This window comes from Dermochelys coriacea, chromosome 13, assembly GCF_009764565.3.
Source record: "Dermochelys coriacea isolate rDerCor1 chromosome 13, rDerCor1.pri.v4, whole genome shotgun sequence".
Classification (NCBI taxonomy): Eukaryota; Metazoa; Chordata; order Testudines; family Dermochelyidae; genus Dermochelys; species Dermochelys coriacea.
In genome coordinates, this window is record NC_050080.1 from 2,351,127 (window position 1) to 2,377,151 (window position 26,025).

Here is a 26,025-nt window from a genome sequence, read left to right on the forward strand (position 1 = left end):
TGGGATCCCAGGGGCTCTCTCTGTCATGACCCCAACGCTCTAGGGAGAATCCCCTGCCATATTCACCCCATGGGATGCTGGGATTATTAACCTTCCTATGTCCCCTTTACTCAGAGGCCGAAGTGCATCTGCCCCCATGGACTGGCACAGCTGTGGTAGGCATCTCAGGGTATGTGTGGGGGAGAGGGGGAACAAGGGGGAGGGGGCCCAAGACCATTCCCTTAATTCCAAGGCCCAGGGAATCGCGGAAACAGACTTCACACAGGTATGATAAAGGATTGCACCTGTCATCTTGCCATGCTCCACCTTACCCCAGCACCCCCGGCACGCCCCAGCACCTAGTGTGTGTTCCAGCAACCAGGGCCCCACCTTTCCCCCAGAGCTCCACATGCTTCAGCCCACTTTCCAGTGCCCCCCTGTGCCCAGAGCAATTGGGGGTTGTGGTGCACTTCTGTACCCAGGGCGCTCAGCCTGCCCCGATTCCTCCTCCCCCACTCCATGGCCCCTCACACACCCTGCTCCCCAGCTCTGGCCAGTCCTCACACACACAAGGAAGCTGCTTCCCACCCTCTCCAGCTGGGCTCTGTGCAACCCCCCTCCCCCCCCGCACCAGGTGCCTTGCCCCTTTGCTGGTGGCTAGAGGCCACACCATGGGGCAGCTCCAGGCTGTTTGAGCTCAGGTACAGGTGAGGTATTTCAGCACCAACAAAGACTCCCGCCTGGACGGGAGGATGGACTTCTCTGGGCCCATCTGTGGGGGTGCTAGGGAGGCAGCCTAGATGCAACAGGGGCACAGGGAGTAAAATTTTGCCATGGCATTGCCTAGAGGGAGAGCTTGTCAAGGCAGAGCGGGGCAGGTAGCACCAGCTGACCTCGCCAACCCCTCTGAGATGGGGGGTAGAGCAGGGAGGTGGAGGGCCATCAGTGCGAATGAACACAAAGGCAAAATGCTAAGAAGATACTGGACAGCCACTCTCCAGGGCAGCAGAAGGCCAGGCTTGGCTGGCAGCCAGTGGGCTCTGACCAGCGGCTCCGTTGGGCTCTGGAAATGCACCATTGTGTTAGCCCCACGGTGGGGGTGGGGGGGCATGCTAGGCAGTTACATGGCTCCCGCGGTGGCCTACACCGTGGTCTCATACTCCAGCACCTCTTGCGAGGCCCCTATGCTGCGGTACTGCAGGCGCGGGGTAGCCGGAGAAGAATACTCCAGCGCTAGGATCGTCTTCCGGAGCCGCCTGTCAATGAAATGGGCATCCCAGGCAGGGTACTTCTTCCTGGGCAGATCTATTCGGATGACGGGCCCTTCTGTCCGGGGGGCGCTTGGTCTGACCTGAAAAACAGGCACGCAGCTGTCCCTGTCCCCTGGCACCCCTTCCCTCTCCCCCCCTGTAGTCCGTGGCAAGGAGCGTGGGGGGCTGGTGATTACGTCCTCCGGGGGTCCCACGCAGGCGGCCGGTGCCTTTTTGAAAATGCAGCCACTGGTCTGGGGGCCGAACACTGGCCCGTTGGGGTGCAAGAGGCAGTAGTAGATGAACATGAAGAAGATGCCCAGGGCGAAGCTGGAGGAGACCACGCAGACGATGATTAAGGCGTCGAAGTCGGCGGTGGCCTGGCGGTCATAGTACATGTACCAGAGCCCGGTGAGGGCCGCGTTCTCCGCCAGCGTAATGGTGTAGTAGATGGCCATGCGGCAGCGGCTCCGGCCCTCCTTCACGTTGAACCAGCAGAAGATGTAGATGATACCCACCACCATGTTGTAGATGATCTCCTCCCATTTGGACATGCAGAAGTCCGTCTCCCCCTGGATGATCCAGAAGGTCATGATGCACCAATGCGTGATGATGAAGATGCCAAAGTAGAGCTGGAACACGGAGGCAAAGAGGGCGAAGGCAATGGCGCGGGCAGCGATGGTGAACAGGTGCCAGAGGATCTGCACCACTACCCCCTTGTAGGACATGGGCATCTTGTCCTCACGCGAGTCCCGCAGCACCTTCTGGTAGGAGGCAATCATCCACGCCAGGGACACCAGGGAGGCCGAGGCCGAGAGACCTGTGGAGACACAGAATGAGTCAGGGAGTTCGAGGGGAGAGGAAGGAGAGGAACAGTAGGAGGGGATGGTATGAGATGGGAGGAAGAGGAAGGGAAGACAGAAGATGGATCAGATCCCAGCTCCCTCTAGCCCAGTGTCCTGTCTGTGCCAGGGCCCAACATCAGATGCTGCAGGGGAAGGGGTAAGAATCCGCAGGAGCAGATATGCAATAATCTGCCACCACATTAGGTCTCCTCCCGGTCCCTCAATTAGAGACACTGGCTTCAGCCCCAAAGCAGGAGGTTTTATGTCCCTTCCAGAATTTGATCATTAACTACTGACAGCTCTGGTTGTTTTTGTTATCCGTACAAGTGTCCAATCCCTTTTCAACTCTTGCTAAATTCTTGGCCTCAACAACTCCCTGGGGCAGAGAGTTCCACGGTCTCTTCCCCCATTGTGTGAGAAACACTTTCTGTCTCTCAGTTTTGAATTTGCCACCTTTTAATTTTGTGGCACATCCCCTGCAGCGACAGGTGATGAGAGGGGGCAGGAAGGCAGATGGAGGGCTGGGATGGGGACTGGGTAGGCGGGGGGCACCCATTACCCTGCAGAGGCTCGATGTTGTTCTGTTGCACCATGATGCTCAGCTGCAGCACCAGCTGGGGGGCGCTCTTCAGGAAGGTCTCCAGCAGCCGCAGCATGCTGATGTCAGCGCTCTCAAACATCATCCTCCAGTAGAAGTGGCGCTGCCTGTGCTCTGACTGCCAGCGGCTCTGGAGGCCGAGGTACAGGGTCCGGAGGTACCTGTGCAGAAGGCAGGGAAGACAGCAGGTGAGACCGGAGTAAGCCCATGCTCCCCACTCGCTCGACCCCTTACTGTCAGAGACTGGCACGCAGCATTGCTGCCCGGCCCAGCCATGCAGTCTAGGCTTGGGGCAGGCAGGCAGCGGCTGGTCCGGGGGATAAGAGCAAGGCCGCAGAATCCTGCATTGTGGGGCCAGGGTAGGGCACCGAAGTTTGGGAGACTCAAGGATCCTTCCAAGTATGTTCAGATTCATCCCAAGCATGTTCATAGCTGGCCACATAACCCCGGGATGGGGGAGATGAGTATCCTCCTTCCCTTTGCAGCAAATAGGCCAGCTGGCATCGCGCTCCCCTCTGGCCCTGCAGTGGAGCAGAGGGGCAGGGGGCTGCCCGGTTGGATACCCCGCCATTGGGACGAGACACTGAAGCGAGGTCCTTTCTCACTCTCCTTGGTGGCTGCCTCGGGGTAACGAGGTATTCCGGTGGCAGGGGAGAACAGCTGTCCAGGCCAGTGCCCTCTCTCAGTGAAGCAGCTGCTAATGCATGGGGCTCAGGATCTTCCTCCTTGAGCTCTTGCCTGCCCTGAGTGTTTAACTCACTGCTTTGTGATGCCCTTTGAGATCCCTGGGGTGCCAAAGGAACTCGTAAAACTCCCACTTGGGTCTAAAGTCCCATGCTCCCCCCTGGGGCTGACCCCGTTCTGTCAACGCCTTCGCTGGGCAAGGAGACGTGTGACAGGACAAGTGGGTCCACTAGCAGATGCTTTCCTGTGCTCTGCCTGCTTGAAGTCTGTGTAGGAGCAGGATTTTATGATTGTACTATGAGAATTAATGTATGATTTGATTTCATCCTGCCACCCACCCTTTTTGAATAGCAGAAAGGAATGACCCTCTGGGACATTGGTAGAAACGCATCTGACAGACTGCCAGTGCCTGTACTGATGTTAAGGCAGGGACAGACCAGCACAATCCTTATGCCTGATTACAGTCACCGTTTTGTTTTAGGATAAATTATAATGTCTACTATGGTTTCCTATATGTATTACAAATTAGGCACTCTAGTTAAATATACATTTCTTTGTTTTAAGGTTTAGTAAGTAAGAGACAGGCTCTTGTATTGTGTCTATGTTAAGAAGATTAGAGGAAGGCTTAATTTACAATGTCTTTCCCTCAAAATAAACTGACATTGTTTGTATTCTCAAAGGTCTTTGTGAAAGACTGTTTGTGTGAATGAGGAATGTTTTCATCAGGAAAAGATAAGGTGTGAAGGCCACTGTTATAGCCAGATGGTCAAGGAAGAAGGAGTGAAGAGACTTAAGGACACCAGAGAACCATCAACGTGCATCCATAATGAAGGAAGGGCAGATTGACAACCCTGAGGTGAAGGCTGGCACCCCTAAAGTCAGGACAATTGATTAAATTGGAACCAGGACAGGATGACCCTCTCGGAGGTGTATTGGAATGTTTACATCAAAAGATACACCAATTAAGAAATAACTGGTCACAAACTGACACAGCAAAATCCATAGACTTCAACAGAGAAAAAAGACTATAAGAACAGGGTGCTTGGCCATGGGACTTTGGGTTCATCTTGCCACACTCTGGGAGCATCGGATCACAACCAACAGAGCTCTGCTTCCCTTTGCGGCCAATCTGGCTGGCCACTAGATTGATCCAGACTCTGGACTGGTAACTATAAACATCAACTGGCAGGACTGTGTGCATGGGGTGTGTGATTGAAAAGCATATGCTACCTGTTGTATTCTCAATAAATGTGGCGTGCATCCTTCTCCCCTATAAAGATCCCATGTACTTCTTATAAGTATAATATTTTCCCCTCTGGCTCTGCATGTTAATAGCTCTTACTGGCCGTGAGGCAAGTGCTGAGCTCTTCCTCCTGGGTGCAGAGGGCCCCAAAGGCAGCCAGATTGGTGCCTGGTGGGGCAGGAGGATGCCGGGGTCCATGCAGGGATCCCGTGTTGTGTGCCATGAAACAGAGCCCTGTGCAGACTCCCTGCAGCCTTGTACAGGAGGCTTTTGTGGCTGGGGGAGAGTGGGGGAGAGGTAGAGGACTGGTCAGCCTGACTGCCAATCAGCAAAAGAGTAACCCATACCCACCCTCACAGGGATCCAGGAGAGGCTGGGCATGGTGGGCTCGGGCGGGGCAGGAACTGGGCATACCCAGCTGCCCCTGAGGGGGATCCCCTCTCAGGATATGCAGGGTGCCAGTGGGTACGGAGTCTGGCTAGTCTGCACATCCCCACGGTTGCTCATGCCACAGAGCCTGGCCTCTTTGTATACTGAGTCCCAGTATCTTTCCCTGGAGTATCACCGTACCTTTCACCTTGTGAACGCGGAGTTCTGGTCTATTTCACTGGGATCACACCCATTCTCCCCTCCAGCGTGAGATCCCTGGTCTATCTCGCTGGGTTGCACGCTGACCTGGGGGGTGCAGTTTGGCAGCACTGATCTCAGAGGGAGAACAGGGCACCTTGGCTTTTGGAAGCGGATATCTATTTTTTCCATAACCCGACGGAGGCCTGCCCCTCTTCCCCTGCCATGCTGATCAGACAGGATAAAGGGAACAGCTGCTCTGACTGAGACCTCAGGAGCTATATGCAGGAAACTCACAGGGTTTTGATGACGGAGCCTTCCCTGGCTCTGGCTGCTGCCATCACATGGCTTGTGCCTGCCATATGGTAGCCAGTGTGGGGTCAGCCGAGGTGTTTGTGTGGACACCTGATTGTGATTTACAAACAGGTCGGCTTTTACCTTGCAAACAGGGACTGGACTCCCTTCCCCCTCCCCAGCAACAAGCCCAGGACTGACCAGCTGCTCTGGGTCTGTGGTGAGCCATTGCCAGAGGCCAAGGAAGAGGCTTTTGTGCTTTTACACTGCCCTCTGCTCCAGTGAAGCAGGCAGCTCCTATGCAGCCACTGGGCCACAGGAATCCTGTCAACACGACAATCTGAGGTGTGACTATGGCATGTGTACACACTCCCAACCTGCCTTTCATCTCACCATCTCCAGTAACAGCAGCAGCGAAGCTAGCCCTCAAGTACACCCCCAAGGCCAGTGTGTGCAGCCCTGCTGTTGTCTCTGCTATCACAGCTTCCCTGCTATTGGTACCAGAGCTAACTTGGGTACGTCTACACATGCTGCGGTCACACCCCTGACTGCAGTGTAGACAGAGCCTTAGGGTGAGCACAATTCAAGCTGCAAATTCCCTTCTGTCTTATAGCCCTGCCCCCAGGTCTTATGCAGGGTGACTAGTCTGTGGGAATTACCCACAGCCATGCACATCAGTGAGCAATGGCTCCAGCCGTGTGAGCTTAAACACAAAAAGGAAGCTTACAAGAATTGGAAACTTGGACAGATGAATAGGGAGGAGTATAAAAATATTGCTCGAGCATGCAGGGATAGAGTAATCAGGAAGGCCAAAGCACAATTGGAGTTGTAGCTAGCAAGGGATGTGAAGGGTAACAAGTAGGACTTCTACAGGTATGTTGGCAACAAGGAGGTCAGGGAAAGTGTGGAACCCTTACTGAATGAGGGAGGCAATCTAGTGACAGATGATGTAGAAAAAGCTGAAGGACTCAATGCTCTTTTTGCCTCGGTCTTCACAGACAAGGTCAGCTCCCACACTGCTGCACTGGGCAGCACAGCATGGGGAGGAGGTGAGCAGTCCTCAGCGGTGAAAGAACAGGTTCAGGACTGTTTAGAAAAGCTGGACATGCACGAGTCCATGGGGCCAGAGCTAATGCAGCCGATGGTGCTGAGGGAGTTGGCAGATGTGATTGCAGAGCCATTGGCCGTTATCTTTGAAAACTCACGGTGATCGGGGAAGGTCCCGGATGACTGGAACGAGGCAAATATCGTGCCTATCTTTAAAAATGGGAAGAAGGAGGACCCTGGGAACTACAGACCAGTCAGCTTCACCTAAGTCCCTGGAAAACCATGGAGCAGGTCCCCAAGGACTCCATTGTGAAGCACTCGGAGAAGAGGAAGGTGATCAGGAACAGTCAACATGGATTCACCAAGGGCAAGTCGTGCCTGACCAACCTGATTGTCTTCTGTGATGAGATAATTGGCTCTGTGGATATGGGGAAAGCAGTGGACGTGTTGTTCCTTGACTTTAGCAAAGCTTTTGATACTGTCTCCCACAATATTCTTGCCAGCAAGTTAAAGAAGTATGAGCTGGATGTATGGACTATAAGGTGGATAGAAAGCTGGCTAGATCGTCAGGCTCAAAGGGTAGTGATCAATGGCTCCGTGTCTAGTTGGCAGCTGGTATCAAGCAGAGTGCCCCAGAAGTTAGTCCTAGGGCCAGTTTTGTTCAACATCTTCATTAATGATCTGGAAGATGGGATGGATTGCACCCTCAGCAAATTCATGGATGACACTAAGCTGGAGGCAGAGGTAGATACTGTGGAGGGTAGGGATAGGGTCCAGAGTGACCTAGACAAATTGGAGGATTGGGCCAAAAGAAATCTGATGAAGTTTAACAAGGACAAGTGCAGAGTCCTGCACTTAGGACGGAAGAATCCCATGTACTGCTACAGGCTGGGGACCGACTGGTTAAGCAGCAGTTCTGCAGAAAAGGACCTGGGGATTACAGTGGATGAGAAGCTGGATATGAGTCAACAGTGTGCCCTTGTTGCCAAGAAGACTAACGGCATATTGGGCTGCATTAGTAGGGGCATTGCCAGCAAATCGAGGGAAGTGATTATTCCCCTCTATTCGGCACTGGTGAGGCCACACCTGGAGTATTGTGTCCAGTTTTGGGACCCCCACTACAGAAGGGATGTGGACAAATTGGAGAGAGTCCAGCGGAGGGCAACGAGAATGACCAGGGGGCTGGGGCACATGACTTACGAGAAGAGGCTGAGGGAACTGGGCTTATTTCGCCTACAGAAGAGAAGGGGGGTGGGGAGAGTTTTGATAGCAGCCTTCAACTACCTGAAGGGGGGTTCCAAAGAGGATGGAGCTCGGCTGTTCTCAGCAGTGGCAGATGACAGAACAAGGAACAATGGTCTCAAGTTGCAGCGGGGGAGGTCTAGGTAGGATATCTGGAAACACTATTACACTAGGAGGGTGGTGAAGCACTGGAACAGGTTCTCTAGGGAAGTGGTGGAATCTCCATCCTTAGAGGTTTTTAAGGCCCAGCTTGACAAAAGCCTGGCTGGGATGATTTAGTTGAGGTTTGTCCTGCTTTGAGCAGGGGATTGGACTAGATTAGGTGTTCTCAAACTGGGGGTTGGAACCCCTCAGGGGGTCATGAGGTTAGTACATGGGGGGTCGCGAACTGTCAGCCTCCACCCCAAGCCCCGCTTTGCCTCCAGCATTTATAATGGTGTTAAATATATACAAAAGTGTTTTTAATTTATAAGGGGGGGTCGCACTCAGCAGCTTGCTATGTGAAAGGGGTCACTAGTGCACAAGTTTGAGAACCACTGGACTAGATGAGCTCCTTGTAGAACTAATCAATGAAATTGTTTTTAATTGTTCACTTTATTAATATAACTTCATAAGCAAAGTTTTATGAATGAAACAACATTCATTCATAAAACCGGTTACCCCACTAACTGGCTAATTGAGTTTCACTTTCAATCCAATTGCTGCTTAAATCACTGAAACTTACACAGTTTCAACATTGTAACTTCTGCTCACTGTTTGTCATTCCTTACACCTGTCCATATTGTAACTCAAACTCCATTTCGACTTGTCCCAAACCCCATTTTAAAATGCTCACTCCATTTTGTAAACCCTGCTGCAATCTTCATTTTGCAAAACCCTGATGTAATCTTATTAGTGTAGTTTACATGTGTGAATGAGGTATGTATGGATGATGGAATCAACATCCAGCCCCAGACGGTCCTGATAAAATTAAAGTGTAAACAGCAACGGCTGAAGATGCAGACAACAGCCCTGACAAAGCAAGAAGAGTCCACCCTAAAAAGAAAAGAACAAAAGTACAATTGAAGAAACATCAAAGCCAGGTCCCAGGCTGAAAGTCATGTCTGCAATTGACGGACAATCAATCACACCGAACCCAGAGGCAGCGTGATACAGCAAGACCTATAGACTCTGGATTCAAACTAAAGCCTACAAAAAGGATGGGTGAGATGGAAGACTTTGGAGGGTAACATTCTGTGGCCAACATGGAAGGGCATTGGTGCATGCCCAACAGAGACCCAGCTCTTCCTTGCGCCCGGCTTTCCTGGCCAGTTAGCCGCCACAAGCTACGAACCCAAGCCACGAACTCAAGCTACATTCAGGACTGGTAATTATATAGCAGCTGCAGAACATTTGGGAGGGGTGGGTGTATATATATACATAGGTATTAGATATTAGTTATTGCTCATAACTCAAATTATATTATAATAAACATGACATCTTGTCTTGTCTCCTGAAACGATCCTGTGTAGTTTTATCTGCATAACATCCTGAGGTCTCTTCCAACCCTAATCTCCTATGATTTTATGATTCCCTGCAGAGTGCCCTGCCTGACCCAGGCCTTAAGGTCCCCAGAGATCTGAGGTTCTCTACAGCAGTGCCCTGTCATCTCATGGTCTCACCCTTGCTGTTCATTATCCCACATTCACAGGTGCTCAAGGAAAACTAACCACAAGTGAAGGGAGCTGCAATGCAGCTTGAGTCACAGCCGGTCAGTGCTGGAGCTCCTGCCTTACCCAGCTCAAGGGCCAGGTATTCATCGCCAGAGGCTCTCCCCTGCTGCCTGTGGCTCTCACCAGGGCACTGAGGACAAACAGCCTCGATGCTCACAGTTAATTACATCCTCTGAATTATACACTAGACATTCAAGTCCTCTCTCTCCCTCCTCGCCCAGGAAGGAGGAGAACTGTGCCAGCTAGGGAGCTGGATCCCTGGGGAAAGGGTGTCCCGAGAGGGCATGGCTGAGCCCCAGTGGTGGAGCAGGGCTGAGGAGCTGGTTGCTGGTCTGTGCTCCACGCTGCTCTGCTACTGAAACCACCTCATGTAGGTGCTGGAAGGCAGGAGACAAATGATTGGGAAAACAGAAAGATTAAGCAAAAGGAAGTTGGACTATAAAGCTCCCTCCCAACCTAGTAAAACTGTCATGCAAACTGATGGCCTTTGTATCAGATCCATAAAATGCTGTCAGTCGACTCCATTAGCTGGTGAGTGCCAGGAGAAAGCCTTATCCCAGCACTTTAAGCCCATATATCAGCTCCAAGGAGGTGGGGCTGGCCCCGCTCTGGCTGCTGGAAGACATCAAGGCCTGGCACCCCCCCTGTGGTGCAGCCAGGAATGTGCTGGCTGCCTCGGGCGAGCCTGAGCAAAGTTCATTTTCTCAGCTGCAATAAGTCAATGCTCCTGAGTGACTATTCCTGGGAAATGGGCTCCTTGCTGTGGGGCGTGTGATAAAAGGCTGAGCGGAGACAGGACTATATTTAGCCAGTGAACAGACAAATTACACTCCGCTGGCACCTTCAACGCATACGCCTTTCCCAAGGAGCAAAGCCCCCCACACACAGCCCGCGCAAGCACTCAGCTGCAGCTGCCATCTGTTCCAGCTGTGAGTTCCTCCTAGTTCAGTGGTCGCCTCCTCCCCATTCTTAGTGCAGGAAGCGTTGGCCCAACACATACGGAGCAGATCTCTTGGAAGATTTCAGTGCATGGAGAAGGGAAGGGAAGAATGGTCCCACTGACCCCTGCGGGACTTGCAGCAGGAGTCTCTGGGTGTGATTTCCCCTGAATAACGTAGCTCCAAGCAAGGCCCTGTGGATGTCAAGCAACAGGGTCTGGTGTTCCTAAGCTGGGCTACCTCCCAGCCTGTGCAAAGCCCCAGTGATCTTCGAGTAGGGAAAGAAAGGAAGAACATGCTGCAGCGAAAATCCTGGGCAGAGGCGATGTGCAGGGGAAGGATGGCAGAGGACGAGTCTAGAGTCCTTTTCCATAACAGCTTCTCACACTCAGCCCCAGCTCCTTCTGGCTGCCTTGTGCTAGGAGGCCTCTTTACTCAGGTTGGGGCTATGGGAGGCTGTGGGACCAGAGGGGGTGAACTGCCCAGCAAATGTTCTCAAAGGGGTAGGGTGCCACCTGTGCTAGAAAGTTCTGCTCTTGAAAAGATCAACTTTGCAAAGCCAAAAGTCTGGTATGGAGTGGCCCGGGCATCTGCTTTCGGATGTGGGGTTGGCTTTCCGCTTAGATTCTTTTGGAGTCCCTGGCTGTGAGGAAGCTCTCAGATATTGGAGTCTGCTGGCATTCCAGGGATTAGGAATCAAAGTTTCTATTTCCATGGCCCTGCTATAATTCCCAGGGAGAAAAGCTAATGCTGGGCCAGAGCTGAGAAACCAGAGCTCAGGAGCAGAGCTGAAGAAATACCTGATTTGTCAGTTTGGTGGCTGAACTGAAAAATCCCAGGGGAAAACTGGTTTGTTTCGAGCCAAACTGACTTTTGGGTGTCTTGGTGGAATAAAATACAGAAGAAAATACGTGGGGGTCAACATGAAATATTTCCAATTACACATAGCCCTAGCCTCTGTTTGCCAGAAGCTAGGAATGGCGACAGGGGATCGATCACTTGATGATTTCCTGTTCTGTTCATTCCCTGTGGGGCACCTGGCATTGGCCATTGATGGAAGAGAGGATACTGGGCTAGATGGATCTTTGGTCTGACCCAGTATGGCCACTCTTATGTTCAAATGTCAAATCAAACCAGACATTTTAAAATGGTTCATTTCAATTTTTTTTAAAGCAAAACGCTTCCAGATTTTTGATATTTTTGTTGTCAGATAGAGGCATTTGCCAAATTCACTCTGAATTCATGGACAGTGTAGGGGTCCTGAAAAATGCATTTCTCAGCAAATTTCCTATGTGCCAAAAATGTTTCACCCAGCTCTGCTCAGGGGGCATGAAGAGAGGGAGCCCATAACAGGGAGCCTGGGGGCAACCAGGAGTGAACAAGGCAGGGTCTATTTACCAGCCAGAGCTAGCTAGTGCTCACTCATGCTAGGAGTAACTTTAGGGTTAGGAAAAAGAAAAGGAGTACTTGTGGCACCTTAAAGACTAACTAATTTATTTGAGCATAAGCTTTAGGGTTAGGGTTGTATCCGTGACAGGCTGAGGGTCATCCAGCGGTGGCAGGTGGCCAGCAGCAGGTTCATCAGGATGTGGAGTATCTAGACCATGCAGAATGCAGGGATCCAAGCAATGTCTGTGTCAGTCTTGAGGCCAAGCACGGTTCTGCACGACAGAATCACCCCAAGAGGGATAAAGGAGAGAGAGCGCAAGGTGCAAAGCTGCAGCTAGGACAGATGTGCAAGACAAGAGGGAGCAGTGGAGCAATTCCTATCATGGTGCAGCTGGCACAGGCGGGCGCACCCATATGCACCTTTGAACACACCCAGACGGGGATCATTCCTCTTATTGGACCAAATTCAAGCCTGGTGCAAACTGGTGCTTCGCCATTGGTTTCAGTGGTGTTTTGCCTGATTACACGAGCCCTGGACTTGGTCCCATGGTTTCTCAGTCACTGGCTTATGGAGAGTGTGCAAAGAGAAAGGCATCACTGCCAGGTAGTGCTCCCTCAGGCAGCTCTCCTCAGCCCAGACCCACACATTCCACCTCACCCTCCGGCCCAGACAGCGCTCCAGCCCAAGCTGCTGCCACATCCTCTCCCTAGGGCAGGTTAACAGCCCCCTGAAAGCTGCAGCTCGGTTCCCCACAGGGATGTACCATCGCAGCAGTGCTTCACATTCAAGTCTGGACCCACAGGACTAGCCCCCTTCCAGACTGCCCCTCAGGCAAGACCTGGGGTGCCACAGGTACCCCCACTCATCATGCAGCCCACCAGGCACGCAGTGATCTGCAGAGACCCACTGCTTCCAGAGCATGGCAGCAGGGCTTTGTGAAGGAGGAAGAAGAGAGGGGGAAAGTGTAAGACACAGCGAGGGAAGGAGAGCAGATGAGAGCATGTAGCAGCTGGCGTCTGGGGGGCCAGGGCAGAGCCGCTGGGACCTGAAATAGAGCTCATTCTCAGACCCCCACCAGGAACTGGGAGTAAAGGAGCAGGAAGCCAGGGGCAGGCGGAAGATATTTGATCCTGCCCTGGGAATAGTGGCTGCTTTTTGCTAAGGCAAGAGCTCTAAAAGGGGCAGTCATTTGTATATCAAAGCAGTCAAATGAATTTACCCCAGAGGGTGGGAAGATGCGGGAGAGCTGGTGGCACCGGTGCTCAGGTAGGGATGGGTGGGGAGGGGGAAGCTCCTAGAGATCTTGGGTTTTTCTGTGTCTCTCACTGCAGCCCAATAGCCGAGCCTTCTCGGCAAACAAACTGCACAACCCTTCTCCAGTGAAGTATGCACCACTCGCCCCTGAAACCACCTTTTCCTTATCCACACGCTGAGCTGGGTGCTGCAGGTCGTGACTGTCCTGGGCACTGGGCCACCCTCGCGGCTGCTGCTTGGTGCGTGGAGGAGGAGCTGGATGGCAGAACCGGCGAAGCGGCTTCCCTCAGCATCCTGTGAAGGAGACTTTCCTTTGCCTCTTGCACACACTGGCAACGGAAACCCCCAGGGAAGGGAGCCCGGCCTTGAAGGATGCTCAGGAGACAGCAGGGAGAGAAGTTTGCTGGGAGAGGCAGATGGACTCTTGGAGCCTGAAGGTTCCAGAGCAGCTGAAAAGTGACAATTGGTTTGACAGAAGAAACAGCAACGTGGGGTAATGTGGAGGGGTGCATGGACAGGGGTGGCTGGGCATGCGCCTGGGCCCTGGAACCAGGGAGCGCAGAGGAGGGAGAGACACCCCTAGAGACAAAGGAGATATGGATAATGAGCCAGAAAGAGCGTGTGGCAGCTGGGCCCAGAGAGGAGAGACAGGGCCAGAAATCAGCAGGACTGCCCAGGAGAGCCGCAGAGCACTGGGCCTGTGTATGCAGGCACGGCCACTTGAGAGTAAATCCAGAGCCTGCAAGGGATGGAGGCCTTGCCCCTCCCTCCCCCAGAACCTGCCAGGCTGCTATGCCAGCGCTCTGCCGGGGATGCTGGTGCGATGGAAGCCGCACTGCCCAAGGGAGCCCCATCCCGCAGTGCCAGAGCACTGCCGGCCAACTGTCTTGCTGCACCAGAGCCCGGCTGCCCTTGCCAGACAGATGCCCACCCTTCCCTGCCAATGCTCTGGTGGGAATATGTGCCCCTGCTGGACTTAACCAACTATGCAGTGCCTCTGTGGCTTGCAGAGCTGAAGCATGGCAGAGACACCTGCCCATGAAAGCCTGGGACCCTGCAGAACTGGAGCCCTGCTGGAAATCCCCTCAGTGGTGGGTGAAACCCCCCGGCAGCTGGTGCACTGGAAAGGGGCATCTGGTCCGTGGGACAGCAGACACCAGGGAGCTGAATGAAAAATGGGGGTGGCGGGGTGGGAGCCGAGGGGAAGTAAAGCAGCCTGAGTGAGCCAGCCAGCCACCCGAGGGACCGGGAGGGGACAGCAGAGCGGGGCAAGGCTGGGCTGGGCGGTGGAGCCTGGAAGGAGGAGAGCTGGGGCTAGGGGTGTATCAGCACAGACAGAGAGGAGCCCTTCTGCTGTCACTGAGCTGACAGCTCTCTGGCTAGCTATCTTACCAAGGCCACAGACATGCGACAGTGATTGTTAATCCTGTGCTTTCAATATTCAGCAGTGCGGGGGATTTACTGGGCTCTTGATAATTTTCCAGCCACTCGGAAGGGCCAGGATGCTCAGCAATGGCTCTTAATGGCAGAAGTCTTCATCAAGCACTGTGGGAAGGGCCAGGATGACGAGAGCTGTATCCCTGTGCGGAGAAACTCTGCCACCCAGCAAGCCACCCCTGCGCCCGCCCAGCCTCGCGCCACGCTGGCTTTCTGTTTATAGCCAGGCTCATAGAAGCTGCGTAAGTAACTAACCCTCGAACTTGTGCATCTCGGCCCAGGATCTCCATTCCTGGCAGTCACCCTGAGCACCCGCACTGCGTCCAGCCCTGGGGGGCATTGGCTGAAAAGTGACTGGGGGGTAGCTCCCCCACACTGAGCAGCAGAGCCAGAGGCCAAGTCAAGGGAGGGGGGGCTTGCAGCAGAACCCCAACAGACTCACCACAGGCACTAGAGGCTACCCCACCCCTTATACTCTCAGGATCCAGAGGTGAGGGGCAGGGACAGGCCCGTCTCCCAACATTGCCCACTAGGAACTTCAACCTTGGGCATCGGGGCCCTGTCTCATTGGAGTGGGGATCCACATGTGGATTTCTCAGGGAGACCTACAGGCTACCCCAGTGAATCCTTGAGGCTGCACCCTGGCTTTTCCTCAAAGATCAGCCCCTTTGGGCACCTGGAAAGCGATTGTGGGGGTTTGCACAGAAGAACTAGCGCCGCTCTTGGCAAGCCACATGAGGGAACTTGCAAAGTCAGGAGGAGTCATCCCCACCCTGACCTCTCAGGTGTCCCTGCTCTTTGGGACTGCTCTGCACTGGGGAAACCTAGGGGCTGCCCAGTAACTCGGCTCGGCTCTACATAGGTTCTTACACCATGCTCAGCCGAGCACCCTCCAGTCATGTATTAAGCAATGGGAGCTGCTAGTGAGATCCCCCATGATATGCAGGAGAGCACGTGTGCACCTGGTGAAAGAACAGAGTACCTGCTCTACTTCCCCACCCCATGTACCAGCTCATAAGAACCAGCCACAGCCTGAGGCCCTCACTGAGTTTTTACTTGGCACAACTCTCATCGCAGTCAGGGGAGCTTTGCTGGGGTCAAAAGGGGCTTGAGTAAGAGGACAGCAGTATTTAGCCTATTTACACCATCAGCTCTGCACCAGCCCCTTCCATCTGGGGATCTCCAAGCACTCGAGAGATTAATGGAGCCTCAGTACACATCGACAAAGCCAGCATCACTGTCATAGAATATCAGGGTTGGAAGGGACCTCAGGAGGTCATCTAGTCCAACCCACTGCTCAGAGCAGGACCAATCCCCAACTAAATCATCCCAGCCAGGGTTTTGTCAAGCCTGACCTTAAAAACCTCAAAGGAAGGAGATTCTACCACCTCCCTAGGTAACCCATTCCAGTGCTTCACCACCCTCCTAGTGAAAAAGGTTTTCCTAATATCCAACCCAAACCTCCCCTACTGCAACTTGAGACCATTACTCCTCATTCTGTCATCTGCTACCACTGAGAACAGTCTAGATCCATCCTCTTTGGAGCCCCCTTTCAGGTAGTTGAATGAGGGGGGATGCGATAGTTGCTTTCTTCTCTTCCACAGACTAAACAATCCCAGTTCCCTCAGCCTCTCCTCATATGCCATGTGTTCCAGTCCCCAATCATTTTCGTTGCCCTCTGCTGGATGTTTTCCAATTTTTTCATATCTTTCTTGTAGTGGGGGGCCCAAAACTGTACACAGTACTCCAGATGAGGCCTCACCAATGTCAAATAGAGGGGGAACGATCACGTCCCTCGATCTGCTGGCAATGCCCCTACTTATACATCCCAAAATGCCATTGGCCTTCTTGGCAACAAGGGCACACTGCTGACTTATATCCAGCTTCTCTTCCACTGTAACCCCTAGGTCCTTTTCTGCAGAACTGCTGCCGAGCCATTTGGTCCCTAGTCTGTAGCGGTGCATGGGATTCTTCCGTCCTAAGTGCAGGACTCTGCACTTGTCCTTGTTGAACCTCAGATTTCTTTTGGCCCAATCCTTTAATTTGTCTAGGGCCCTCTGTATCCTATCCCTACCCTCCAACATATCTACCTCTCCTCCCAGTTTAGTATCATCTGCAAACTTGCTGAGGGTGCAATCCACACCATCCTCCAGATCATTAATGAAGATATTGAACAAAACAGCCCAAGGACCGACCCTTGGGGCACTCCACTTGATACCAGCTGCCAACTAGACATGGAACCATTGATCGCTACCCATTGAGCCAGACAATCTAGCCAGCTTTCTATCCACCTTATAGTCCATTCATCCAGCCCATACTTCTTTAACTTGCTGGCAAGAATACTGTAGGAGACCATGTCAAAAGCTTTGCTAAAGTCAAGGAATACCACATCCACTGCTTTCCCCCCATCTACAGAGCCAGTTTTATCTCATCATAGAAGGCAATTAGATTAGTCAGGCATAACTTGCCCTTGGTGAATCCATGCTGACTGTTCCTGATCACTTTCCTCTCCTCTAAGTGCTTCAGAATTGATTCCTTGAGGACCTGCTCCATGATTTTTCCAGGGACTGAGGTGAGGCTGACTGGCCTGTAGTTCCCAGGATCCTCCTTCCCTTTTCTAAAGATGGGCACTACATTAGCCTTTTTCCAGTCATCCAGGACCTCCCCCGATCGCCATGAGTTTTCAAAGATAATGGCCCCATTTTATAGGTGGGGAAATGGAGGTCCAGAAAGTGGGGGGATGGCTTTGCCCAAGGTCACACAGAACCACAGGGTCTGATCAGCACCCTGCAGGATACAAACTGCCTGCTGACTTCATTGGGATTAACTTGCATTTTGCAGGAGGAGAACTGGTCCCTTGGAGTCCTTATTGCTAACCCTGCTCACTAGCTCCCCAACAGCACCCCCAGAGTCAGATGCACCTGTGGAGGCTGCTGGAGAGATGGGGCTGCAGCAGGCAGCTCCTGGGAGTGAATGAAAGCAGAAGAGCAGAGGGGGTTTATCCCAAAGTCTTCCCACCCTGCTGTGGAGAAGAGCCTGCCCAAGCAGCTCCTCACCTGAGAGAGGCTTTGCCCATGGCTGGGAAAGGAGATCAACAAGGAGACCTGGGGAGAGAGCAGCCAGGCTCTCCAGACAGGTGCCTTCCTCCCGCATGGCACAGGGAGCCTGGGCTCAGAGACAAGTGGCCACAACCAGCATTGAGTGGATGCACGAGCTGAAGATAAAGCAGCAGGACTCCCTGCCAAGGTAAAGAAGGAGGCAATTAAGGAGATGCAGGACTGGCCTTGAGATTGTGGTGTCTTGGGCTTTACATCAATGGCCCCAGTCTTTGCAGTCAGCTACCCCGTGAAGATTTCATCAGCACCAGCCAGCGTTCACCTCCTGCCATTCAATTGTGCTTGCTCTAGCCTCCTCAGGAGCACAGGCCCCTCCCAACCTGACCCTAACCCCAGCCTCAGCATCCCAGTCTGCAACAAGGTCAGCTGCTTCCCAAGCACCCCTCATGACCAGGGATGGCTCTGCAGCACTGCCTCAGTTTCCCTATTAAGCAGCCCTGATAAAGAAACTCCACACAGCCAGGTCAGTGCTGGACACATGGCTTGGCACTCCAAGAAAGTCACAAAATGAAGTTAACCCCTTTCAGGGTAACAGGAGTCCACCTAAAATGGACCAACAAACAAAACAGTCTACTGTCCTGCATGGGCTTTTCTTCAGCCCACCCTCTGGGCAGCGTTCCCAGCTCCCTTCTGGGCCACCTCTCAGTCTCTCCTCTATTGAGCACTCACTCTACAGGCTGGTTCCCCTGGATCACCTTCTCCTGAGCCCTGGCTCAGGGCCTCTTACAGGAACAAGGGAGCACCAGCCTGCTGCCTACTTCCTGTGGCTCCATCCCCACACTGAGCTCACGCTCAGTCCTTTTATAAGAACCAAGTGTTTATTAACGTACCAGCTGACTCCCTTTAGCCCCACCCTCTGAGGCTGGGAAGCAGCTAATTAATTGTGGCACAGGTGGGGCTAGCCCCATCTCCCCTTAAAGGGGCCAGTCATCCTAGGCCAGGAAGTTAAAGCTAGCACAGATGGCCAGGACCTGAGGAGCAGCGACAGGCTGGATCCCATCAGAGAGGCTCAGCATAAAGGCTGTGTCCCCATGTGGGGCTGAATATTCTCATCTCTTCTTGAAGTCATTAGGCCCTCAGGACATTCAGCACCTGGCAGGATCAGGCCCTGAGGTGGCAAAGGGAAAGCTTAAGCATCAGCTGGGGAGATGAACAATTCTTGATCTCCACCAGTGGCTGGCATCTCCTGCGTGAAAGGGTTAATTCCCAGTGCAACACATAGACGGTTACGCAGTGCCCTGCAGAAGGTCCTGAAAAGATGCCAAAATCTCTCGCTCGCTGGCTTGGACTCCGAGCTCCCAGCCCCGTGGCCGGTGGAGAAAAGCTCTTAGCAGCGAGTCCTGCAGACAGTGAAGCCTCTCAACGGAGTGCGAGGACAAAAGGCCGTTTTTCCAGCTCAGTCTCATTCTCAAGTGGTGGCTCGGGATAGCCCCTTAGGAATTGCTTTAATGGCCTAATTTTCTTATTTCCCAGCCCCCCTCTCTTTGTGAGATAGTTACGAGTCTCTCCTGCTGAGAGTCACAAAAGGACCTTCAGAGCATTGGCAACCGAACAAAACATTAGTGTCAGCAAATAATGTGATTTTAATAGTTCAATTCCAGTTTCATTATGTGCCAATTACTGCTGTATGCCAGCCTGGGACCCTGCAGCCAGGCTCCCCGGCACCAATTTGTTTGTTTGCATTAGTGTAAAAAGGAGCGCCTTAATATGCAGCGCTGAAGGAGCTGCTAATTCTAGCATTTTGTGCCACTCACAACTCACTCGCAGACAGGAGATGCTTCCGCCACCAGGCCCCAGCCTGGCAAAGCCTTAGCCACCTGCAATAGTTAAGCACATGTGCAAGTCCTAGGATCTCAGGGCCCACGGTGTGTCTGGACAAGGGAGAAAACAGGGCAAAGTCCTCTTGTATTTCCTGAGATCCCCTCTCTAGTAAGGAGTCCAAGTTCAGCTCACAGCACCAAAGGGATTTGAACACCCAGCCACAACGGTGGCTTTTCCTCTGAGGAAAAGCAAGGGCCCATTTTTGAGCCAAGTGTGAATGTGTTTGCTGCACGCTTCTGAAAATCCCTGACCCTCCTGTCCTGATGGAGAACTGGGGGGTTCTAACCATAAAATACAAATAACATAACACTCAACCCACCTTTAATGGCATTTAGCATTTTTCCTCTTCACAGCACTTTCCTAACCCTAAGTCCCCCCCGCCTCAAGGTAGGATTACCCCTGTTCTGCAGCTGGGGAAACTGAGGCACAAAGAAAAGGAGTACTTGTGGCACCTTAGAGACTAACAAATTTATTTGAGCATAAGCTTTCATGAGCTACAGCTCACTTCATCGGATCACATGAAAGCTTATGCTCAAATAAATTTGTTACTCTCTAAGGTGCCACAAGTACTCCTTTTCTTTTTGCGAATACAGACTAACACGGCTGCTACTCTGAAACCTGAGGCACAAAGCACTGTCCGGCCTTTCCCAAGGCCACAGAGGGAGACCGTGCCAGGAATTCCTGCTTCAGTCCACACCTCTCTCTCTGCGAGTGCCAGCTACACAATCTGCTGTTTCAGGATCTGAAAGCTCAGCACGGGGAAGCCCCACTGCTCTTTTGCCTCCCGTTGCCCAGCTCTCTCCTGCGCAATCTGAGGAGTGAAGAGGGAAGCCTGGGGCAGCTGGCAGAGCAGGAGAGGGCTGACAGGGCATGAGCTCACCTCACTGCACTGGGCTCTGGCAAGGACAAGGAGCTGGATACCATCTGTTCCAAATCTACTCAGCCCATTGTAATGCGCAGTACAACTGTGAACACTGGCTACCAGGCTGCACCGTTCCCAGCTCCTACTTCCTGTGCCAGCTCCTTTCCCCCGATCTTCAGTCAGAACAACTGCAACAAAGCCTCCTGAGAAGACTCAGGACTGACCTCTAGTCTCACTCGCTCAGGTGTAAATCAGGAGTAACTGCAATGAAGTGATGCTGGTGTAAAAGTAGCTGACACGAGATCAGACTCAGGCCCTTGGCTTTTCAGGTAGAGCCACCAGCCCAAGCCCCAGCACTCCAGCTCTGTTGTGTTATTTGTCACCTTGCACCAAAACGGCTTGTTGCAGTTCTGCTTCAGGCAGTATTCCGAGCGCTGGTGACAGAGGTAAGGGCTGGAAGGATGGTGAGGCTGGAGGAGCCAGTGACTTGATCCAAAGCAGGATCAGGTTTGGGGTCCCAAATAAATCTTTTAAAAGCTGCTCACCGAGCACTGGGCAGGGCACACCACACTGCAATCCAGCAGACAGGAGGGAGCTGAGTACTTCCTTCTCTGGATCAGAGGTGAAATCCCTTCTGCATCCATTGTCCACGTCACTCACAACCTTGTTAAGAGCAGAGGGAGAAGCTGCTCCAGCTGCTGCTTGGAGATGAATGGTGCAACCAACACAGGTGTATCAATCACCCACTGCCTGTGGCTGAAGTTTGTCACGGCTGCGAGCCGCATCTGCATCTGCCCAGCATGCTGCCCGACTCTTGGGGCTTGTACGAGGGGGGGGCCTAGAGGAATGGCTCACTTCGTACTTTGTGATTCCTCCCTCCTCTTCTCCCCCAGGGGAGGTGGGGGTGTTTCCCAGTAGATCCACGGAGCCACAGATCTAACAGGCATTCTGCAGGAGTTCAGCTCTCATTGTGAGGGACATGGTATAAATACATAGACGGACAAAACAGGTGTCCTTGCCCCTCCCCTGCTCTGCCACTGCCATGCCCCCAGGCATGCTCCCTGCTCAGATATGGGGAGACCCCCTGGAACACAGTTCTGTGGTGGAGACCCCTCCATTCTTAGCCCAGTGGGCCGCAGAGCCACCCCAGTTCTGATGTATTCTGTGGCTCCAACAGGGCCTGAGGGTCTGGCCCTTTGCCTTCCACCACCAAATAAATGGACAGGAAAGAAAGTCACTCTATAACAAAAAGAAAAGGAGTACTTGTGGAACCTTAGAGACTAACAAATTTATCTGAGCATAAGCTTTGAAGTGAGCTGTAGCTCACGAAAGCTTATGCTCAAATAAATTTGTTAATCTCTAAGGTGCCACAAGTACTCCTTTTCTTTTTGCCAATACAGACTAACATGGCTGCTACTCTGAAACCTGTCACTCTATAACGTTACTGCTTTGGGACTGAACAACTGACCCGCATGTCCGGCCTAAGGGTGAGCAGGTCAGACAGGCTCAGAGCCGTCGGGGGCTGAACATAATCCAAATGCTTAGCCACGCCTAGTGACCAGACCATGTACAGAGGTGATGGTGTCTGCGGCAGCCTCTGAGCCAACTGACCCTATTATAATCAATGGCAAAACTCCCACTGACTGCAATGGGGACAGGTGCTCAGGCTCATACATGGGCTAACGGTCCAGGAGGCTCGGAAGAAGCATTTGGACGGTCAGCCTCGGTCGTGTTCTGTGCTGGAGCGTTGTCTGGGGCTGAAGCTCCGGGGGCTGCTAGGAACCTTGCAGTGCTTGCTGTGCATTTATACAAGCTGGCGCGTGGTGCTTGCTGTACATTTCCAAGCACTGGGCGCTTCGCATGCTGCCGTGCATTCTGCAATATGGCCTGGGAATGAATAAAGATAATTCTGTTCTCTGGAGGGGGAAGGGGAGTCAGTCTGATAGCCAGCTGGCCTAGTGGTCAAGAAGTGGCTGCACAGATTTTTTCGGCCTGGTGCTTCTAGAGGGGGTCCTGGCTGGGTTGTGTGTGATGGGCCTCAATCTCCCTGAGTGTCCCTTCCACTCCCCTGAGGGGTCTGTCATGGGGTAGGTGCAGCGGAGCAAGGTAGGGGGACCCAGGCCCACCCACCTCACCAGGTCCTGAACCAGGGCCCTAGAGGGGCATTACAGTGTCTGGACCAGTTTTTGCCCAGCCCCACAAATTATACTCCCCCGGGTCACTTTCTACCAGGCTGTGGCTCCCTCATCTGGGGCCTGGTCAGAGATTTAGGTGTATCCACTTCATCTGCCTGTAGGACAATGTCCTGTTCTTCACAGGCTCTTGTGAATTTCCAACTCCCAAAGGGGAGGAGCAGAGGGGAGATCTGGATCACGGTGTCCACTGTAGGCTTAACAAAACTGTAATCCCTCCTCTCGCAGCTCCACCTCTCAGTGTCAGCCTCACCTCCTAGTGCAGCCTGTAGCTCCGTCCCCTGGCCTGCCAGTGGCCTTTCAATCTGTTCCTCCACCTGGAGCATGTCCTGCAGCTGCTCAGGGACAGGCCCCCCCTTCCTTGCCCTGGGTTAGCGCCATCTGTAGACTCCATCACTTTCTTCAACAATGGAACTTTACTGAGTGATCAAACGTCAAGAACGAATGAACGAACAAACGAAAGAAAAAGAGCCAAACCTCACAGGGGATGCACTAGAAACCTCTCATGTAAACTGATGGACAGGAACTTTATATTTAGAAAGGCAGCAAACAAACATTTCTGTCCATTTCAATGCTCACATGTAGCCCATTGTGGCCAGGCATATGCCAGCTGTGGTTCCCACAGGCCAGTGAATGTGTCACTGGGGTTTTCTTTGCTTTCCCACCATGTGGAGCGGTCAGAATAAGGATGCAACCCGTGATGCCACATGGAATGTCGGAGGGTGTAAGGACCTGCTACCAGGGAGTTCTCCAGGGACCGCAAAAGGTAGGGAGTCAGGGATGGCTGGACCTGTAGGCCAGCCAGGGTCTTCAGCATTTGGGTTTGCTGCCCGAGAAGACCTCTGATGTCCTGGTGCATCTGCATCTCCTTTCATTGCTGGGATTCCTGGCCCTTTCTCCTGTCTGCTCTTTCCTTCTCCATGATGTCCGCTATGGTGGCCCTCCAGGCCCTTTGTTTGTGGTCTGATGCAGGATCTCACTGAACACATCCTCCTTAGTCGTCTTCTTGATCCTCCTCTTTAGGGCCAGGCATTCTGTGGGTGTGGAGGGGGCACCCCTCAAGCCTGCAGCAGCTGATAAAAACTGACAGATGCATCACAGGATTTACAGTCACTGTGGAAAGGGAAAGAGAAGTTTTAAACTCCCTTCCCTTGTTCTCAGACAAGCTTGTAATAAGACATGCCACTTATTGCCACTTCAGCTTTTGGTGGTTGCATGAAACAATCAAATTTCAGCCCCTATTCTATGGGTAGGAGTACAGGGCCCTGGCACTGAATATTGGCACTATTTTCCACAGGTGGTGGGGATTTTAGCTGATATCTCACTCTGAAGGATAACAAAAGCCCAGAGAGCTCAGCTGCTACTGGCGTCCCGAAGCTGGACAGACCCAGAGGCCACTGCCTATTTACTGCAATCGTGCTAGCCAAACTCATGGCAGAGTGGCATGGGAAAGTGTCCTACTGGATACTGCAAAGGAAGAAATAAGGCAGCTGTCCCTAGAAGCCTTCGCGTTATGATTGCAGAATATCTCCAGGAAAGTTTCATTGAGATCTCTCGGGAGGATACAAGGGCCGTATGTGCACAAACAAACTGCTCCACGTGGCCCCCTAACCTAACCCCACAGGTGAATGAAAAGCACATGGCAGCTCGGCCTCTGTCTGTTGTGCTTCTGTCTCTTCTCACACATGAGTAAAACCATGAGAAGTTGATTCCTGGGTCTTGTTAGCTTGGGAACAGGCCAGGCACCATCTTTAAATTTAAACACTGTAAGGAAAAATGCATGCAGTCATTTACCCTGGTCTCTTCCCCTTCATCAGTCTCATCCGTCCTCCGCTGGCGGGACTGGTTGGAGACTGGTGGAGTCTCGAACAGGTCTTGGCTTGTGGCATGGCTGGACCACCTGCCACATCTCCATCCTCCTGCTCCTCACTGTTCCAGGCAGGGGTCTGTGTCTCAGGGTCTTGAGAGGTATCCACAATGGCCTGCCAGGTGCTGGTGGGGTCTCTGCCAAGTATGGCCTGCACCTCGCTGTAAAAGTGGCAGGTCTGAGGCTCAGCATCAGATCAGTTGTTGGCCGCCCTGGCCCGGTGGTATGCCTGTCTCAGTTCCTTTGCTATCCTGTGGCACTGCTGCTGATCCTTGTCGGACCCCTTTTGCCTGCATCGCTGGTGCAAGCTGTTCATAGATGTCCATGTTTCTGTGGCTGCTCCGTCGCACAGCCTCTTCTCCCATGCACCCCGGGGCCAGGAGATCCAATACCTCCTGTCCAGGCCAGGCAGGAGCGTGGCTGGGGCGCAGAGCTGGCACGGGCAGTTGCACGTGGCCAGGGAGAGCTGCTAAGTGTGCTCGCCACGCTGGACAATCAGGAAACGGCATTTCAAAAATACTTGGGGGAGATCTGGGGGGTGGCGTCTACTTTCTGTGACCGCTGAGCAGTGGAGTTCACCATTGTGACCAGAGCGGTCACTGATGCAGGGAATGGGGCATTGTGGGACAGCTGTTGGAGAACTGCTAGGTTGACACAGGTCAAGCAGTGTCTACACTCGTACTGCGAGGACCTCAGCAGGTGGGTCAGGGTTTGCTGCACGGCCCTAATGGAGCGCGTAGGACAGCGGGTGACACGGGTGTAGACATGGGCACAAGTACGTTGATGGAAGACTTATGTCAACCTGCTTAGTTTAGACCAGGCCTAATTAGCGCCAGCGCTCACAGCATCACAGAGGCTAGCGATGAAAAAGACCTAGCAGGTCATAACCCACCCAGGGCAGACTTGCTCTCTAAGCTCCCCAGACAGACTCATCTCTTTGGAACAGGGACCATGCCCATTTGTCTGTCCAGTGTGGCACTGCACCCCGCTATCAGTCCTCGCATACTAAGGAGTGAGAGGAGTGGATGGGATGGACAGACACACAGACAGACTCTCAGCCTCCGAGGCTGCCCTCGGAGCTGGCCTTGGTGAATGGACAAGTGCTGGGCCAGCGTGTGCTTTGTCCTTTGCGCTTTGGGATGAGAGGGGCATAGGTAAGAGGTGTGAGCAGCTGGCAGGGGGTGTGGGATAACCATAGTGTCCACCAGCCTCTGTTAGTCAGAGCCCAGGGCCTGCTGTGGTAGGAGCTGTACAAATATAGTAAATTCATAATCCCTTGCACTGGGGTGCTTGCCTTTGTGGGGCTACGGAGGGCTGAGCCCTCAAGTGGGAGGATCCCAGAAGGGAGGAGAGGTAGCTGTCAAGTACTAGGAGGAGGGGTGAACAAAGCAAAGCCCCCAACTGTGGGGCTACATACTAGGCAGCGAAAGCACAGCCCACAATTGCTGTGATGCGAGCCACAGGTTTCCAGAAGCCCACTCAGCTGAAGCATTTCAGAGCTCTCTGCTCCCCTTGTCCTTAGGGCATAGGCAGTCTGGATCCATAGGGAGTCCCCCTCCCAGATCTGTGCAAGGGAGCCCAGACACCAGTGACCTTATCCTCTTGATGTAATCAAACTCACTAATTGGGCTTGTCATTGCAATGATACTGCTGTCTGCAATGCACAATGGCCCGACATGCACACAAA

General features: G+C 52.9%; 1 protein-coding gene across 1 annotated transcript in view; it reads right to left on the bottom strand.

Annotated features, from left to right (window-relative positions):
• Window positions 1-934: 934 nt before the first annotated feature.
• Window positions 935-26,025, bottom strand: part of XKR7 (XK related 7) — a 31,565-nt gene continuing 6,474 nt past the window's right edge. The window contains exons 2-3 of the mRNA XM_038369993.1: window positions 2,634-2,833; window positions 935-2,049 (exon numbers count right to left, since the gene is read on the bottom strand). Of these exons, the coding sequence (XP_038225921.1) occupies window positions 1,121-2,049; window positions 2,634-2,833 (1,129 nt within the window). The 3' untranslated portion in view covers window positions 935-1,120. The remainder of the gene's footprint in view (window positions 2,050-2,633; window positions 2,834-26,025) is intronic.